The sequence below is a fragment of the Hoplias malabaricus genome, chromosome 3 (assembly GCF_029633855.1).
Source record: "Hoplias malabaricus isolate fHopMal1 chromosome 3, fHopMal1.hap1, whole genome shotgun sequence".
NCBI lineage: Eukaryota > Metazoa > Chordata > Actinopteri > Characiformes > Erythrinidae > Hoplias > Hoplias malabaricus.
In genome coordinates this window covers 59309935-59328013 of record NC_089802.1, presented here as the reverse complement: position 1 = coordinate 59328013, position 18079 = coordinate 59309935, and the positions used below count along the sequence as shown (strand labels likewise).

Sequence of the window (18079 nt, the reverse complement as noted above, 5' to 3'; positions counted from 1 at the left end):
TACATCAAAATACACATCCTTAATTAAAAGCATTTTAATCTTCTAATTAAAATGTGTTGCTACTAAAATATATCATACACTGGTAGAAGTGGTCTGGAATTGGCTTACAGGATGAGTGTCCAAAAAAAACAAAAAACAAAAAAAAAGGAACTAACTTATCATTGGAATTTCCATTAGCTCTGCAAAACTGACGAGTCACACTATTACAGAGTTCACTTTGTTCTCAACAAATCAAGCAACACTGGTTCGGAGCCCTGTTTTACTGAAGTAAGTGGCTTTAAAGCAATTAAGATTAGGCAACATTATTTTTCAATATTAAAACTGGTAAAGTATAGTTTTCTGTTTTAACTACACACTGTTTTTCAGTTTTTAGGGCTGCACTAATTTTATGCATGTAATAACATGGATTGGGTTAAGACCATTGGGTTTTTTCCCCTAAAAAAGTAAAATTTAAAATGCTAATTTTCATGTCAGTATTATATTGCAGACCTTAGTATTCCTCCGTGTGATCAGCTGAAAATTGTGTGTTGTTTTCGTATTTTTTTCTATCAGTGTTTTCTACTCACTGTTAACTCACTGGACTGCAAACATATCCAGGCCAGGAAAACACATTTGTGTAACTAACACTTACCTAGTTTGTTGAATAAACTTAGACAACATTCTCTTAGTGAAGACAGAATGGAAACCATATTCATAAAAAGAAAAGAAGCCAAAACTGAGGAAATTTATTTAGTTAGCCTCGTTAATAAGCCTAGTTAGCTTAAGGTTTGTTATCCTCTTCATTGTTCTTGTCACTGTTACTACAGTTATAATATTTTTCTACAATATTCATCCTAGCAGTAAGTTTAGCTTCTCTCTGCCTTCATTCTGTTACTGTATAAGACATTAAAATTTGATTTTCAGGACACACAGAGTATTTCAGATGGTAATAAGTTCTCCCAGGCTGTACAAGTGGCTAATAAATCTACACAGCTACTTGCTGTTGGAGTGAATTGTTCTCCTCCAGATCTAGTTAAACCACTTCTAGAGTCAGCAAAGTCACACAAGGCACCCAACATGAGCTGGGTGGTCTACCCCAACAGTGGAGAAGACTGGGAGCCCAGTAAAGGGTGAGTCAAGAGGCATCAGTGTAAGATTTTACTGTCTATATAAGGCAAAGGGCTTTGTTATCAACATCACATCTTTCAGTAAAAGCATACCTTTAGTGCTACCCTAATTCAAATATGTATTTACAGGTGGAAAACGGATAAAAGAATGCCATTTTCAGACCTCAGCCTTGAATGGAAAGAACAAGGGGCCTTATGGATTGGTTAGTCAAGATTTATTTTTAGTCATTAAATTATAGGGGAATGAATGTCCTGACTCAGCATCATATCTGAGTCAACTCAAACACCAATTCTTGCTCTGTCAACAGGAGGCTGCTGCCGTGTAGGCCCTGCTGACATCATGGAGCTGAGAAGTGTATTAATCTAGACCACAACTCCCAACATTAGACTGGGATATTTGCATTTGATACCACACTGATTGTGGAACAAAGCTCAAGAATGTTATACAAGAAGTCATATAAATATTTATTTATCAAGAAAAATGACAGCTATTTCTGCCTGATTTCACAAGTATATGGGATTGTAGATGACTGAACACTTGTCATAATACATAGTTCAGATATGGTGTGTTAAATTGAGAATGGACATCACAGTGCACGTACATGAAAGCCACCATGCTTTACATCTTTTCACTAAAAGTCTTCAAACTCATATTTAGCAACCATACAAAATAAGATCATGTCATCTCATTGATTCACAGTTTACTGAATCCAATAAAAAGCTTTCTTCAGCCCAGGGCTCTCAAAATGATTAAAACATTCACTCTAGGCTTCTCAATTCTAAATCCTCATTCTCATTCTAAATCCTGACATGTACTATTCATGTTTATGCACTTTTGAAAGTGTTCTATGCATTGACAGGAACTCTATGTACTTAATGTTTAATTACTGTTTGTTACATTAGTCCATATTGTGCTCCAGATAATGAGATAATGAACACCAAGTCCAAAGAAGCACATGTCTGGAATGACATTGATGAATCTGCACACAAATAAAAACATTTGCCCTAAGATTTGGTTTATAGATAAATGCACAATTCTCATGATCTACCCATTTTTACCAATGTGTTTTCTGTAGAAGCCTGTGAATTGATCAGAGGGCATGTCTTGATCAGCAATCTTGACCCCCAGTCCTAATCTAGCTTAACCTCAATTGGCTTAAACAGGTATGTGGGCAGACAGACTACTCGATCAGTCAGTAATGTCCTCATCCAGGTCACTGTCAGGAGAAGCTCTGTGCCTGTACTCTGCAGTGTTGGAAAGACGTTTCCACGCCTGATCAGACTTCTGGTTTCCCGTACTGTGGGACCGGCCTATACGCCCTAAGTGTTTGGACGCCCTGTCATCTAGACCCTCATCTGCTGAAGCCTGGCTCCTCTGCTCTGCCCCCTGTTGGTGCAGGTCATGCCTCAGGTTCTCCAAGTTCAACGCCCAAGGTCCAAGCTTTTGCCAGTTCACCCTTTGAAATGCCATGAGACAGTGTAGGTTGCCTCCCACCTGAAAGGAAGAAGAAATGAAAATCTAATCTAAGCTGAAAACTATCAATAAGACATTCAGCTGCAACTGTATTTTATGAAATGGCTGGGATTTAATTCCTCCATTACTAACCTTCTTAGTTTTCCGAATCTGAATGCCTCTTTCTGTGTGGCGAATGTCCAAGTACTCTGGGTTCTGTGTGTTCAGGTCTGTCACAATATCTGCCCATCTAAAAACAAATTAATGCATTGTAACAGGCTCTGCAGAATACTACAAATTAAAAAGGGAAAATGCACAGAAGTAGCAAATAAAAATTTCAGTGCCTATAAAAATCCTATGCTAAACCTGTGTACACCTACCATTTTGAAAAGCCATTGCATACCATAATCATAATATAGAGATGAAACCAAAGTAAATGTACTTTTTACAGTGGATGGCAGGGTGTTTTCTGCTTGGCTCCCCAATAAGGATCCAGTGCTCCATTTCATTCAAAGGAAGTGGTCCCCTGTGGCAAAAAAAAAGGTAGTAGATTCTTTGACAACTTTACTGTAGTTGATAAATTTATGACTTGTTTCATTATTTCATATTGTTTCATTGGGTTCATTATTACAGACTGAGAACCTTACCAGTCAGTTCACAGAAATTTAAAGTGCAACACTGAAAAACTAATGTAAATTTTCCACTGCATGGTACCTGCTGTACTCGACTCTACTCGCTATTTTGGTCCCTGGTACTGGTTGGTTTCCCATTACAATGGCTTCCCCCAAAATGTAGTCATTGACATTACAAACACAGTCTGTAATGGGAGACGCAAGCTTTGGAATCCACAAATAATGAACATATTATTCATTTATTTACATGTATTTTGTGAGGCTTTTTTTTGTGGGACTGAACACAAGTTCAGACAAAGCAGTAGAGTATATTTGTTCCTTGCTAGGCTGTCTGGCTCTGTCCAAGAAGCATTCGTAACTTTTCAAAAAACACCATAATTTTACAAGCTACTGTTGTGAGTGAGATAAAAACAAACCTGATCACTACTGCAGAGTGGAGATTTTAAAATGGTCTAGTTTGTGCTGGAGAGCTGCATTCCACTGTGATTAACAAGTCCCTGTGCTCAGTCAGTGCTCTGCAAAATGTACACATCGCAATTTACTTCGTACTCAGCTCACTTGGAACCACGAGCAAGCAGGAACTAAAACCCAGTTCCAGGTACAATATTTGCCTAATGGAAAAGCAGAAACCACAGCAGGACCAAGTAAAGTACAGCAGGTACCATTCAGTGGAAAAGAGCCATAAGGAAGAAAATGAGTTCCTGTTTCTGTACTGTACCTGTAAGCTTTGGCTGCTTTTAATGGTGTTGCCTCAAATCCTACAGGGCAGAAGTAATGGTTCTGACAATGGTAAATGTAGGCCATAGACTCATCCCTCAGTCCCTGCGTCAACTTTAGCAAAGCTCCCTCAGCTGTACAAATGGAAGAGCAACAAACAGAGCATTATAATATGGTGTGCAGTGTGCTCTGGAAAATCAGGCTATTTTTCCTGTCCATGTGCCACAATAACATGCCAACACAGCATAGGCCTATAAACTAGTGAACTCAAACATTACACTGAAAAAGATCCCAGAGGGTTGTTTTGTCATCTTTCTGATGGGTCCGTTGCGCACAGTCAAATATTTTATGTAAGGAGACTAGCTGAGGAGAATAATTAAGAATAAACACAGCTCTATATGAGCCCAGCTGTTGGAACATGGCTGACCAGCCTGTATAAACATGGTGGTTTTAAACTTTGATTACTAGCTTAAACTCTTTTCTTTGTGTGTGACCCATCATCACTTTAAATAATACAAAATATTTTGCTCACCAGTCTCTCCTGCTGTCTTGTGCTTCCCATGGGGTTTATATAAAATATAAGAGCATCCTCGAACTCGAAAATGATCGTTGATTTGTCTGAACCATCTGCTCCAAAACCAAAACAGAGACGGTAAAAATACTGCAACAACTTCCACTTTCTTATATATGCCAAGAGAAAAGAGAAGAATCATACCGCATTAATGTGGCATTGCCAGTAAAGGGTCCAAACTTGATTTCTTCAAACGGAGGCTGGAAACCCAGAATATGTAGGGCTTCCTCCTGGGAAATGGGTGGAAGGCTGTCAAAAAATTAAAAGGTTACTAGTTTTCTTTAATTACAGATTTATGACAGCTATATGTATGAAGTGTACAAGTGTGCTATAAAAACAACAGAGACAAAGCTAATGGTTTTTAAATATTATTTTCTTTTTATATATATATATATATATATATATATATATATAAAGAGAATAATATTTAAAAACCATTAGCTTATATATATATATATATATATATATATATATATAAACATGGCTTTTAAAATGGTTCTCTATTTTCATGCGATTTCATGGAAGAATCTTCAAAGTCTGTCCTACTGAATACCCATCCTTCTGAGACTCTAGTTAATATCAGCAAAAATGCTGCTATGTTTCATCCCTACTAAAATTTTTTTGACAGATCAAACCATCTGCTATTTACCATTTCACTAAAAATATATATTTTTCTGCCTGCATTTCAGATTCATATTTTATTTTCCAACAGCAATAATGATGAAGCTGTTTAAAAAATGAAATTACATATATTTAAATGTTTTGAAATTGATTAACATGCATACACATCAACTTGTAAGTAAAGACAATTAGGAAAAAAATCTGATTCAGTTGGTATCAGGTAAAATTTTAACTGATGGTGTATGTTCACTGCGATTAATGAAATGAGCAAAAGTCCAAAAGCTGTAGAGCTGTAAGTCACATACCTTCCAGCTCCTAATGTGCTGTACAGGAAGTTCCAACAAGAGACAAGTGAAGAAATTCCACATGACGTTTTATACTGAGGGCGGCTGATGCAGTACCTAAAGATGTAGAAAAACGGGGGACGGGAAAATGACTTTCTGTCTGTTAATACATTACTGGATGAATGTGCATGAAGTGATGAGCTGCACTTGTACCATCTGCGCAGGTCCAGCACTTTTCTCTGCTTGATCTCCTCCAGAGAAGCTTGTGGTGTTAAATCCAGCAGGTTTCTGCTTGAGCGGTCAGATGACTTCATTTTCTTTGGAGCAAATTTCTTAATATTACCTGACAAAAAAAAAAGTATAAAAACGAATGTTATAGGTTTGCCTATATCACAGGGGTTTTACACTAGACCTGGTAAGCTTACATTGTAAGGCATGGCCTTAAATGATCCAATTTACATCAAAATACACATCCTTAATTAAAAGCATTTTAATCTTCTAATTAAAATGTGTTGCTACTAAAATATATCATACACTGGTAGAAGTGGTCTGGAATTGGCTTACAGGATGAGTGTCCAAAAAAAACAAAAAACAAAAAAAAAGGAACTAACTTATCATTGGAATTTCCATTAGCTCTGCAAAACTGACGAGTCACACTATTACAGAGTTCACTTTGTTCTCAACAAATCAAGCAACACTGGTTCGGAGCCCTGTTTTACTGAAGTAAGTGGCTTTAAAGCAATTAAGATTAGGCAACATTATTTTTCAATATTAAAACTGGTAAAGTATAGTTTTCTGTTTTAACTACACACTGTTTTTCAGTTTTTAGGGCTGCACTAATTTTATGCATGTAATAACATGGATTGGGTTAAGACCATTGGGTTTTTTCCCCTAAAAAAGTAAAATTTAAAATGCTAATTTTCATGTCAGTATTATATTGCAGACCTTAGTATTCCTCCGTGTGATCAGCTGAAAATTGTGTGTTGTTTTCGTATTTTTTTCTATCAGTGTTTTCTACTCACTGTTAACTCACTGGACTGCAAACATATCCAGGCCAGGAAAACACATTTGTGTAACTAACACTTACCTAGTTTGTTGAATAAACTTAGACAACATTCTCTTAGTGAAGACAGAATGGAAACCATATTCATAAAAAGAAAAGAAGCCAAAACTGAGGAAATTTATTTAGTTAGCCTCGTTAATAAGCCTAGTTAGCTTAAGGTTTGTTATCCTCTTCATTGTTCTTGTCACTGTTACTACAGTTATAATATTTTTCTACAATATTCATCCTAGCAGTAAGTTTAGCTTCTCTCTGCCTTCATTCTGTTACCAGCCAACAAAAACTAAAAAACTAACCCAAACCAGTTGCAGTTTATCAAAAGTTCTTCCAACCTTCTATATATATAATCGGAAAGAGTTTTGATAGTCTTTTAACTTTATCTCACTCTGGAGTAGAATGCGAGTACGCATGTTCTCCACAAATGCAGGTTACATTTTGGTGAGTGTCCTTTTGAGGTTATTAAATATAATTAAACCCTGTGCTAAAACCCTGCTGTTTTTTATCCTGGTGAGAGGGGTGAGCTGTCATGAACTGAGATTAATGTTAGTTTCCTTGGAATCACACAGAACACCTTGGATTGTTTTCTCTATATGAACTTTCCCTTTTGGGATTTACAGTAATTCATAAACAAAGAAACAAAGCATTTTGAAAACTTTATCTTGATGTGATACAACACTACAGGATTACATGTCCTTAATATAATATTGCCTTTACTTTACATCAGAGGCATGCAGACAGATGACAGTTATGTCACTGGACAGTGCCATAAGGTTACATAAGCAATGGCATTGAAAACCAGCATTTTCCTTATTTTGTTCCCCCGCAGTAAGATTGTAGCTTCATAGTAAAAGCCAGCACATTATACTTATTTATACACAATGTTCTCACAATGTTTTTTCATCTTTATAAATTTTGTCTTTACTTTTTAGATTTGTAGCTGAACTATCTCTTTAAAACATGTGAAGAGACTTACTTGTCCTGGTTTTTCGGGTTAAAACAGCATCGAAATCAGTGGTATCGATCTCCCAGGCTAACACAGGCTTAGTGTTGCTGCACAACACCTCTTCCATATCACAATCTTCAGCTAAGGGTGTGTGGCTTCCTCCAGACTGAGACTGAGGTTGAGAAACAGCGGCGGTTTTGGACTGAGTCTGTGAAGCCCCGCTATCGGAGCTGGCTTGGGGGGTCTCTCTGGGGGTACTGATGGGTCTGGCCTGGTTGAGTAGAGCGTAGTCTGAGCAGACAGTGTAGAATTTCTCCCGGGAGTGTGTGACCGGGCAGGTCCATGGAAGCTGCAGCTCGGCGCTGGAGGCCCGTCTGGCTCTCAGCGAGTCGCGGGTGAAGGGGCTCAGGAAGCTGCGGTCATCCTCTCTGACCGGGGCCCGCACTGGAGCCACCGGATCACTGGCATCAGATACGTTACCGCCTTCACTTTCTGCAGTGTTAGGCATTGAACACTTGAGTGACAAGTGAATCACCTATTGCAGGTTACAGTCCAGATGATATGGATCTGAGGTGACGGCTTAATCCTGGTTTAGACAAAATGGAGACAGAATCAGTCAGACAAGGGGAACATCTCTGAACTGTTAAGCGTACAAATAGGTTTTTGTGTAGTGTATAATTAGAAATAAAAGTTCTAACTTTCATCTGCTCTTTTGTCATTTTAAGGTAACTTTTGTGTAATATATGACAATGGTAATAATTATGAAAAATTCACAACAATTTTACAGTAATAATCTATCTTTAAATAATTTAAACCAAAACTCACAGATATTTTTGGAAACCAAATTATTCTCAGGGCGGCATGGTGGCGCAGCAGGTAGTGTCGCAGTCACACAGCTCCAGGGGCCTGGAGGTTGTGGGTTCGATTCCAGCTCTGGGTGACTGTCTGTGAGGAGTTGGTGTGTTCTCCCCGTGTCCGCGTGGGTTTCCTCCGGGTGCTCCGGTTTCCTCCCACAGTCCAAAAACACACGTTGCAGGTGGATTGGCGACTCGAAAGTGTCCGTAGGTGTGAGTGAATGTGTGTGTGTCTGTGTTGCCCTGTGAAGGACTGGCGTCCCCTCCAGGGTGTATTCCCGCCTTGCGCCCGATGATTCCAGGTAGGCTCTGGACCCCCCGCGACCCTAAATTGGATAAGCGGTTACAGATAATGGATGGATGGAAATTATTCTCAAATCCATGCACATGCGTTTGCAGCACTTTTTCCTTGATGGACATCATAAATGCAGTGACAAATAGGGAGCAAATTCTTCTTGCTTGCCATTTCCAACTACTTAGGTCATTTTTAGTTACCATACAATGACAAAAGAATGGAAGAATGTTTGACATTTAATATAAATCAGTTAAATGATTTTTTAAACAAACACAATGCATATTAAGCTATTAGTTTCCACCTAGATCAGATTTTGTTAATTTAGTGCAGCTGAATCATGACCTTCACACTGCATTATTTTATATATTACTAGTGGCTGAATACTGAACACTGTGTGTAGAGTAACCTAATAATTAAATTAAATTAAAATATAATTCTTAAATTAATTTCAGTCAGGGACAGAAGAAAATTGGAAAACAGCATTTAACATTTTTTTAAATTATCCATTATTATTATTACTACTATTATTATTATTATTGTTATTATTATTATAATTACTATTATTACTACATGTGTCAGATGTCGTTACATATACTTGACTTCACTCTTGGAAACATCTACACTTGTCCAGGAGGTCCTTTCTGTAACACGGTTTGCTGATTTCCTTGCTCTACTAAACTTGTATCTTTGACCTGAAGCAGTATTTCAGCAGTGAAAACATCAAACTGTCCCAGGCTACAGACCTCAATGACCCACATCCCAAGTGAATTTTCTCTACAAGCATTTATCCTTTCATATAGACTATTCTCATAGGTGTAAACTAGGTGTGCAACACATTGATTACAAGCATAAAAATGCAAATAATAATAATATTATAAGGACTGTGGACTGCATATAAGCAAAACCTGACACCACCAACTGAATACAGCTGTAGCATTTATACCTGTTTTTTATTTTAGACGTATGGTACAACTTCACCTTTCTTGCACCCATGTTACATCACTGACTTAAGTTCCTCCTGAGTTGAATCAGGTGTGTGATAACTGGAAAAAACACAACTCTGCAGTTCAGGTGACCCATGGCACTGGAGCTGGGAAACACTGAGCCATGCAAAAAAACAGTGGCTTTTCAACAACTAAGTTAGTTAACTCACGACTTCTAAACACCTACGACTTCTGTGTTTTGCAAAGATTTCTTCTATCATGGTGTATATCTATAGCGGTGTAAAAGCAAACCCATCAGCACTGGGTTATGAAGTGATGGAGCTCCAACTAATAGACCTACATTTTGGGAGGGTGTTTGTGATCCAGAAGTAAACCCCAGGGTGACCTGGTGGTGCTGCAGGTTGTGTTGATGCCACACAGCTCCAGGATCTTGGATTCCTTGGGTCAAACCTGCCTCAGGTGACTGTCTGTGAGGAATTCTGTCTGTGTGTTCTCCCCTGCCTGTGTGGGTTTCCCCAGGTCCTTACGTTGGTAGATGGGTGAAGGGTGTGAGTCTTTGTGTGTGAGTGTGTGATGACCTTATGCATAGTAATTCTCAGTAAGCTTCCAGACCACCACGGCTCTGAACGAGATGAAGAGGTTACAGAAAAGGAAAGAATGATTCCTCAGTTTCAGTATTTGACTTCACCAATGTTTTTGTGACATGTTGGATGGGCCGACAATAAATATGCTCATATTAGAGGTCCTTTGTTTACCCATTATTAAACTGTGGGAATGACAGTATTTAAATTCCCTGTGTGTTCATAGATTAAACTCCTATATAACCATTTCTGTTCATTAAAATTACATTTAGAGAAGTTAGTTATACGTATAGGAACCTCAAACAACAAAAGAATAACAAATCAACAAAAACACAACGTGGACATATTAGTAAGTTATATCGGTAAAACACTTGCTGTTATACGGAGGGGCGTCTTTACACTATAGCCCCTTGAAATTGTTCAGGCCAGTTCTGCTCTCCTGGATGTTATACATTTATATCTTAACAGCCTCGACCACAACACCACACTGGAACTGTGATCACACCCACTCAGGACCATGTTAGCATCATCTTCGACACAAGCTCTACGGGCCGAAACTCACCACAGCGGAGTTCACGGTCATTTAAAATAGCTCCCCAGAACAAGACACTTAATGTGGCACTATTTCTAGGATCAAGAGGTTGTCAGTGTGTCTATAACGCTGCCTGCATTAGTATTAATCCTCCACCCTCTTCTCTGGAGGAGACCAGAGTGACGGGATGCTGTTAAAACGCAGGATGAAACACAGTTATGCTTTTCGAACACAAACTGCACAAATGATAGCAGATTAAATACACACCCCCTACCTTAACTCGAGCGACTCCACGAGGATAAAACAGACACATGAATAAATGAATAAACACATCCACCACTTCTCAATCCCTTCTCTTTCTGTTAGAGGGCTTCGGCGGAGTGTACCACTGCGACAATCGTGGGGGGACTTTAACACACAAACTCTCCCAGCTCCGATTAACAGATCTAATATTGAAGTACATAGGGCATACATTGAATTATCGTACAAGTATAGACCAATATTAGTGTAGTCTGTTTAAAGTTCACCATAAAGCTCTCTGTATAAATGAGTATGTGCCCCGTCACCCCTCCGTTTGAATTGTGTTAATAGGGAAGCACCGTCGAGGTAAGAGTTGAGAGACAGGGCTGCGCTCCATTTTCGCAGACTGTGGGCAGCGGTTGCTATATAGGCCGTGCTACAAACAGCGCCCATTCAGCCTACATAGGGCACTTCGAGAGGAACAACGCTTACTCTGGCCTTTTCGCCTGTGAGGGTGTCTGTGAACTATATTCAACGTGGCTGTAAGCTCAGTGTGAACAACATTGCTTCTGAAATCAGCGCTGTTAGCGCCCTCCTTTTTTTTTACAGTTACAGCTTCTACTTTTCGTTGTTAAAATTCATATGAAAATGTAGCCTATGCTGTCACAGTATGTAAAATATTATTGCTTTTGGTCGACCCATAGGGTGAAACTAGCAATATTAGCTGTATGTCTGGTAAATGACTAGGCTGCTGTAAATGGTCGATTGATTTAGTCCACAGTTCTGTAAAGTTTTTTTTAAAGCTTAACCACAAGTTCATTGCAACATTTAATATGTAAAAAGGAAACAGCAGTGGTTTCCTGCAATGGGCTGGTAGGTTTACACGTTACTATTTCACATGAGGAAACAGAAATGAATGAAACTGGAGCACAGCCAGTGTGTCTCTGCTGAATGTTTTACATTGTGAAGGGCACAGGGAGAAGAGAGTACTTTGGACTTCCAGCAGTGAATCATAGAGGTGATATCTCAGGAAAATAACTCAAGGACAGCTGGTTCTGTACAAATCTACAGGCCGCAGAGTCCACAGTTACAGTCACTTCATGTCATAGTGAGTAAAGCTAAGCCAGAACTCTTTTCTGTTTGCAGTTTAAAGGCAGGTGTTCTTGTTTGAAACATGTTGCTTCTGTCCCAGTTCAGCGAAGACGACAGTGGTAGTCTCTCTGAGGACTGTGGTTAATGGACCCTAATTTATAGAATTATCTGCTTTAGAAGCAGCTGTTATTCATAGAGTATGGTTTCTAAGAATAACACCTTGATTTCTGTACATTTATGTGATAAAGGTTTCCCGGTATGAACATGAACATTGGCCGGTGTGACAGAACTGTACAATGCAAACAAACAGAAGAGAACTAAATTACTGATATTGAATCATTATTACAGTCATAGTTTCAGCACAGGATCTATTTTAGATAAAATACAAAAATGCATTATATATATATATACATTTTTTTATGCAAATAAAATCATGAAAAAGAGGGTCATGGTCACTGACATGTGGCACTGGCTGAACGGCAGCTATCACTGGTTGCTCTGTCCTGCTGCCAGTGAGAGACTGATCCCCTTTATGAATACATAATTAGTCCCCGTCTTTATCTTCACGTAACCCACCACTGCTGGTCTTCAACCCTGGTTTCACCACGGCGATGACCATTTTTGACACAGATGACATGTCTTCCAGCAAATAACAAACACCACATATACGTGTTAACAAGGTTATGTTTATTTTCATTGAAATTAGTGTTTAAGCATTTTTCTAAATTCTGCTCTTGTGAAATGATGTTTTCCCTTTGATAAGAATATTGTCTCACAGATGACAAGTGTAAATACTTACATCTCTCTTCTACACCCCAGAAATATTTCAGGAGGCTGAATGCTATTTTATTTTATTTTATTTATTTATTATCATTTCCTAAATATCTAACAATAAAATGTCCACATTGAGCTCTTTTGTTCTTTAAAGGCTGATTTTACACTCTGTTGTATTTCTATTGAGAAATTGTTTATATTTTAATTATTAATTATTTTATGTAAGAGTTAGAATCAAAGCAGACCAGAATGAATTTAATATGTTTTTTGGTTACTTTTTTCTTGTTAGGTAAATAGTACAATCTCCCTTTACCCTTCTCCTCCCACCAGTCCGTTCATGTCCCATCTCTACATTACATTGCTGACTAACAAACAACAATGGTCTTAATTAAATAGATAGGTAATCAATCTCATACAGTAAGATTATGTGAGAGAAACCATGTCTGTACAATATATGTGCCATATTCTATTTAGTCTTTAAACTCTAAATTGGAATCATCATTTAGCAATAATACAACAGGATAAACAGGAATATTTCTCAAAACCTGGTGATTGTAATTTTACACAGAATAAGATTTAAAATAATCCTATGCCAAGCCATTAGACCTTCACATAGGGTCTACCCAGCTCTCTTCCTACCTGCAACCACAGTATTCACCCAAAAAGTGGACTGTTTTATATCACATAAACCTCTTCTGGTACCCTGAATGTAAACGCAAGAAAAGACATTTTAAACTGTGAATGGAGAGAATTTGAGCAATGATGACTACAAAGATTTTCATGAAGCTGTGTGCTGTTTTTCTGAAAAGTGAAAATATGTCAATATTTTTGAGAAGGTCAAGGGGCTTTGGAGTTATCTTTCTTGGTGGTGTGTTTGCTAGGCAGTGAATAAGTTTGTCTGAATGTTGCTGAAGGTCATCGCACTGATAAATGGATGATGTGGCTTCTAGGAAAACAAAATGAGTCAGAAGCTGATGATCATTGACACCGACTGTGGCATTGACGATGCCCAGGCTATAATGCTGGCCCTGTCTGCACCCAGTGTGAAGGTCCTGGCTATCACCTGCTGCTTTGGGAACACAGATGTGGACAACGTCTGTCAGAACGTGCTCCGTGTTCTGTCAGTCTGTCAGCGAACTCAGGTGGGTTATTTACATATAAGAATAGCAACTCGAGTAAAATGTAAAAAGATTTTTTTTTTCAAAGACATTTTGGAACATTTCAATTGGTCCATTCATCATGAAAGTGAAGGCCAGCTTCTGTGTTAAAAAGTGGTGTCTGGTAAACTAACAATCGAGATACACATTTTCTTTGTGATGATACGGCATAGTATTGTGTGAAACGTAATCATCAGCTCCAAAACGCTTAGGGCAGAATGTGACAAGCAGTGATTAATGAATTACTTTTAATTATAAAAAGGCAATATTTGATGTGGGTGTGGTGTAGACGCAGTGGAGCAACATGTTGGGTCGTTCACACAACTCCAGGGTTCTGGTGTCGCGGGTTTAATATGAAGAGTTTAACGTGTTCTCCCACTGTTCCTAAACACATGTTGGTAGGTTTATTATCTTTTCGTCCATAGGTGTGAGAGTTTGAGTGACAGTGTATGATGCCCTGTGATAAATTGGTGCCTTATCCAAGGTGTGTTCCAATCTTGAGTCCAATTATTCCTGGTAGACTCCAGATATTTGATGTTTCACCTCTTGTAAATATATAATCTTTCTATTCCTAATATACTTTAACACTTAATAATCACTTGGGGACTTAAGACACCAATGGATCCAGTTTTTAAAATGGAATTTGTCCGTCTTGGGGCGGCACGGTGGCGCAGCAGGTAGTGTCGCAGTGACACAGCTCCAGGGGCCTGGATCGAGTCCCACTCCGGGTGACTGTCTGTGAGGAGTTGGTGTGTTCTCTCCGTGTCTGCATGGGTTTCCTCCGGGTGCTCCGGTTTCCTCCCACAGTTTTTGGACTGTGTGGTTTGGCGACTCAAAAGTGTCCATAGGTGTGTGTGTGTGTGTGTTGCCCTGTGAAGGACTGGCGCCACCTCGAGGGTGTGTTCCTGCCTTGCGCCCAGTGATTGCAGGTAGGCTCTGGACCCACTACAACCCTGAATTGGATAAGCGGTTACAGATAATGAATGAATTTGTCTGTCTTCAGATGCACATCTGTTCTTGTCCTCTATTGATGTGCAGCTTACTGCCCTTTGTTGTCTATTTCACACCTTGATTTTTTTGTTAAGGGATTTTCCCTGACTGATGTTTTTAATGATACCTACAAACTTGCAATCACACATAGCAATTAAACATTTGGATAATTTGCTGGTGCATTTTAGGCAAAGTGGTGGCCCTTGACCCATCTTTGCACATAAAGGACTAGGTCTTTACTGAAAAAAATAAGTCACCTGTTTAAAAGTATGACCTATTAAAATATCCCCTTTGTATTTCTCCCCCTCTTTCAAGCCTCTGGTCAAAGACCATTAACAAATGAGTTTGATTTTCTGATGTTTCTGTTCTGTTTATCTGCTGTTTCATATTCTGTCCTAACATCTTTGGAACTGAGGTTTGTACAACATAAAAAAGTGGAGAGCTTTAGTTTTCACTTTTACCTGGACTCACTCCTGGTCTCCTTGATGTTTATAAACGTGAGTTCAATGAGCTCATATTTCTCTTTAGATCCCAGTTTTCCGAGGGTCTGCTGGCCCATTGGTTGGAGGTGGGACACAGTTTAAAGATCATTTCGGGACAGATGGTTTGGGAGATGTACTGGAAGATGGAGGCTCCGACAAGTGGGAAAAGGAAATACAGACAGAGCATGCAGTTAATGCTATAATCAGATTGGTGAATGAACACCCAGGGCAGGTAAGGAGAACAGATTATTCAGTGTAGTGAATACTCCATTTTTCTCATGCCCTTAAGTGTTTCTAAACTAAGTTTGTGTTCATCATCCAATTTTGTCCCATTTTGTGGTAGAAACAGTTAATACATTTCTGGGGAAACTTTCTCTGAAAATAATGTGTTCAGTCCCGTCGTGTAATCAGAAATTGGCCACTGGGTGGGCACAAGAGTGTGGGGTGATCATTCATTTCTGCTAATCCCACATGCACTGGATCATTATCAATCACAGTTCCACTGCTTCTCATCTCAGTGACATCAGGTGTGGTGACCTTAAGCAAAATTGCAGCTGCTTTGGCGTGTCCCCTTTCGTTGAATGTTTTCCTATCTAGATGATGCAAGCTCTGTGTACACATTTTTTGAACATGAATTGTATCTTGCTTTATGTTTTTCTGCCCTCTTGTGGCTAACACAATGTATTATCTATTGTCATGAACAAGGTCTCCCTTGTGGCTCTGGGCCCTCTTACTAATTTAGCTCTGGCTGTAAAGCTGGATCCCAGCATCCCCCAAAAGCTCAAGGATTTGCATATCATGGGGGGCAACATGGAAGGTAAGAACATTAGAGCTTTAAAGCTGCTTTAATGAGCAGGTTTCCACCTCACCACTGTTTGTTTCTGCAGGCAAGGGCAATGTGACACCATGTGCAGAGTTCAATTTCATCATGGATCCCGAGTCTGCTTACATAGTCTTAGAGGAATACCTATGCCCCACGCACATAGCAACATGGGAGTTCACCTGTAGAAACAAGCTTTCTTGGGTAAGAGACCAATACATTGATCACTGTTTGATCGATTCTTTGACCAATTATTGTGCGTTCTGTATACTTCTGTTTTTTTCTGTGAACAGAGTAGATCTACATTTCCCAACATAATGGGCATTAGGTAAATTAAGTTTTCTGGAGATATTTCTAGGAATATGTCAGTTGCATAAAGAAGGGAACAACAAAGTAAAATAAGCTGAGAATGTAGTGGAGGTCAGGAAGATACAGAAAGAAATGAGACTCCTAACAAATGTGCAAGATCTGGTAGATCACAGCACTGTCGGCAGTAGATAAACGATACTCAGTGTATATGTGCATCGCAAAGATAAGCTCTATGACCACCTCCTTTTTTTTTTTACACTCACTGCCCATTCTCTCAGGAGCACTTGGTAGAACTACAAAGAAACACAAACCACAAAAAGTGTAGTCCATCTGTTTCTCTGCATATTTTGTCTACCCCCTTTCACCCTTTTTCCTCAAATGATCAGAAAAGACTTGGATACAATTTTGAGCAAAAGAGAGAAAAAAAAGAAAGAAAAAAGCCAAGGTTCTCAAAATAATGGACTGACTTCTCCAGATCTTAGAATCTTCTTTAAATAGGTTTGAGTTTGGAGTGGGAACAGCAAATGCAGCAAACCTCTTAGACAAATATTTTTAGGTGTGGGGAAAAAGTAAACAGATTTAAATCAGACTAAATACTGAAAAATCAAAGTAGTTTTTTTCTCTCTCACAAGCAGGTAGTGACAGGGTTGATTACATATTACACAAATATAGCCTGGTCTGCTTTTAGCACAGTACTGCAAACTGACTGTCTTTACCTCCTTGACCTCATTAGGAGTTTTTTGATAAACTGGTCAGCCAGGACACTGCGGCTGCTCGCTTCATGAAGACAATCACTTCCAAATGCTGGGCCTTCTCCAGGGAGCCTGGCATTGGGATGAAAGATGCTTTTTTTGGGCCAGGCTTCGTACCCTACGATGCCTATGCTGTAGCAGCCTGTGTGGACAGCAGTGTGATTACAGAGAAGACTGAGTATGCGGTCCGTGTGGAGCTCCACGGAACACTAGGCCGAGGATTCATGGCACTGGACCCCGCCAACAAGCTGAAGAAGAGCCACCGCGTGTTTGTGATGAAGAGCTGTGATCTCAGCAAGTTTAGCTCTATGCTTATTGCTTCTTTGCAACAACCATTTGAATAGGATTTAAACAGCTCTGTGACAGGTGTGGCACCAGCTTCTCTGGTTCGCTGCTTTACATTAAAAGTGACATTTAAATTGTAATAAAAAAAACAACAACACAATTTTATAAAATTCGGATTGTCTGTATGTGTGCTCAAAATCGACCTGATTTGTTCATGAAGCCCCGTTTTTTTACACAATGGAGAGAACCCCAAACGTTGAAAAGCATGAACCGAGATGAGCATATTGCACTATTCTTACTCCAAAAGTGGGTAATATTGACTTATTTTTGCTGTTTCTGATCACTTAAGGTAGGAAATCAGGAGAGGGTAACTGCATTACCGAAAGTTAATCTACAAATCTAAACAGCCTGATTTACAAATGATTTTCTGTGGAAAACTTACAGACAACTTGAAATTCAGTCAGTCGTTATTTTCTCCTCAAACACATCTTACAACTGGATTATAGACCATGAAAAGCAGTGTGATAAGATCATAATGTGAAATGGTATTACCATACAATTTTAAAAATATTTAATTACCTTTAG

At 39.0% G+C, this 18079-nt stretch overlaps 3 protein-coding genes across 8 annotated transcripts; 2 read left to right on the top strand and 1 right to left on the bottom strand.

The window, feature by feature from the left end:
* Nucleotides 1-111: 111 nt before the first annotated feature.
* On the top strand, nucleotides 112-1646 carry LOC136691494 (uncharacterized). Its single transcript, XM_066664053.1, has 5 exons — nucleotides 112-117; nucleotides 178-267; nucleotides 904-1109; nucleotides 1236-1309; nucleotides 1415-1646. The coding sequence occupies exons 1-5, from the start codon at nucleotides 112-114 to the stop codon at nucleotides 1471-1473; spliced, it is 435 nt and encodes a 144-aa protein (XP_066520150.1). The 3' UTR covers nucleotides 1474-1646.
* A 515-nt stretch (nucleotides 1647-2161) lies between these two features.
* LOC136692046 (basic immunoglobulin-like variable motif-containing protein) lies at nucleotides 2162-10964 on the bottom strand. 2 transcript variants are annotated; one of them, XM_066665105.1, is made up of 10 exons: nucleotides 10868-10964; nucleotides 7418-7973; nucleotides 5598-5727; nucleotides 5406-5501; nucleotides 4624-4728; nucleotides 4441-4535; nucleotides 3910-4042; nucleotides 3002-3085; nucleotides 2713-2809; nucleotides 2162-2601 (listed from the first exon to the last, which is right to left on the bottom strand). In XM_066665105.1, exons 2-10 carry the CDS (start codon nucleotides 7893-7895, stop codon nucleotides 2296-2298), a joined length of 1524 nt encoding a protein of 507 aa, XP_066521202.1. In that variant the 5' UTR covers nucleotides 7896-7973; nucleotides 10868-10964; the 3' UTR covers nucleotides 2162-2295. The 2 variants fall into 2 exon arrangements, with proteins under 2 accessions (XP_066521202.1, XP_066521203.1); XM_066665106.1 differs by lacking the exon at nucleotides 10868-10964 and adding an exon at nucleotides 8213-8300.
* On the top strand, nucleotides 6057-17983 carry si:ch211-201h21.5 (uncharacterized protein LOC555526 homolog). 5 transcript variants are annotated; one of them, XM_066665108.1, is made up of 7 exons: nucleotides 11252-11375; nucleotides 11803-11941; nucleotides 13650-13841; nucleotides 15375-15560; nucleotides 16034-16145; nucleotides 16216-16352; nucleotides 17191-17982. In XM_066665108.1, exons 3-7 carry the CDS (start codon nucleotides 13659-13661, stop codon nucleotides 17551-17553), a joined length of 981 nt encoding a protein of 326 aa, XP_066521205.1. In that variant the 5' UTR covers nucleotides 11252-11375; nucleotides 11803-11941; nucleotides 13650-13658; the 3' UTR covers nucleotides 17554-17982. The 5 variants fall into 5 exon arrangements, with proteins under 5 accessions (XP_066521208.1, XP_066521205.1, XP_066521207.1 ...); XM_066665109.1 differs by lacking the exon at nucleotides 11252-11375 and adding an exon at nucleotides 11384-11706; XM_066665111.1 differs by lacking the exons at nucleotides 11252-11375; nucleotides 11803-11941 and adding an exon at nucleotides 6057-6107 and having other exon boundaries at nucleotides 17191-17983.
* The last annotated feature ends 96 nt before the right edge of the window (nucleotides 17984-18079 follow it).

Coding starts and splice junctions, on each gene's coding strand:
- LOC136691494 (XM_066664053.1), top strand. Junction 268..903: donor CGGAGCCCTGTTTTACTGAA/GTAAGTGGCTTT, acceptor TTTGATTTTCAG/GACACACAGAGTATTTCAGA. Junction 1,310..1,414: donor ACAAGGGGCCTTATGGATTG/GTTAGTCAAGAT, acceptor CTCTGTCAACAG/GAGGCTGCTGCCGTGTAGGC.
- LOC136692046 (XM_066665105.1), bottom strand. CDS start 7,895: ATGCCTAACACTGCAGAAAGTGAAGGCGGTAACGTATCTGATGCCAGT. Junction 4,536..4,623: donor GGCAATGCCACATTAATGCG/GTATGATTCTTC, acceptor GTTTTGGAGCAG/ATGGTTCAGACAAATCAACG. Junction 2,602..2,712: donor AGATTCGGAAAACTAAGAAG/GTTAGTAATGGA, acceptor TCTTCCTTTCAG/GTGGGAGGCAACCTACACTG.
- si:ch211-201h21.5 (XM_066665111.1), top strand. CDS start 13,659: ATGAGTCAGAAGCTGATGATCATTGACACCGACTGTGGCATTGACGAT. Junction 15,561..16,033: donor TGAATGAACACCCAGGGCAG/GTAAGGAGAACA, acceptor GTCATGAACAAG/GTCTCCCTTGTGGCTCTGGG. Junction 16,146..16,215: donor CATGGGGGGCAACATGGAAG/GTAAGAACATTA, acceptor TTGTTTCTGCAG/GCAAGGGCAATGTGACACCA.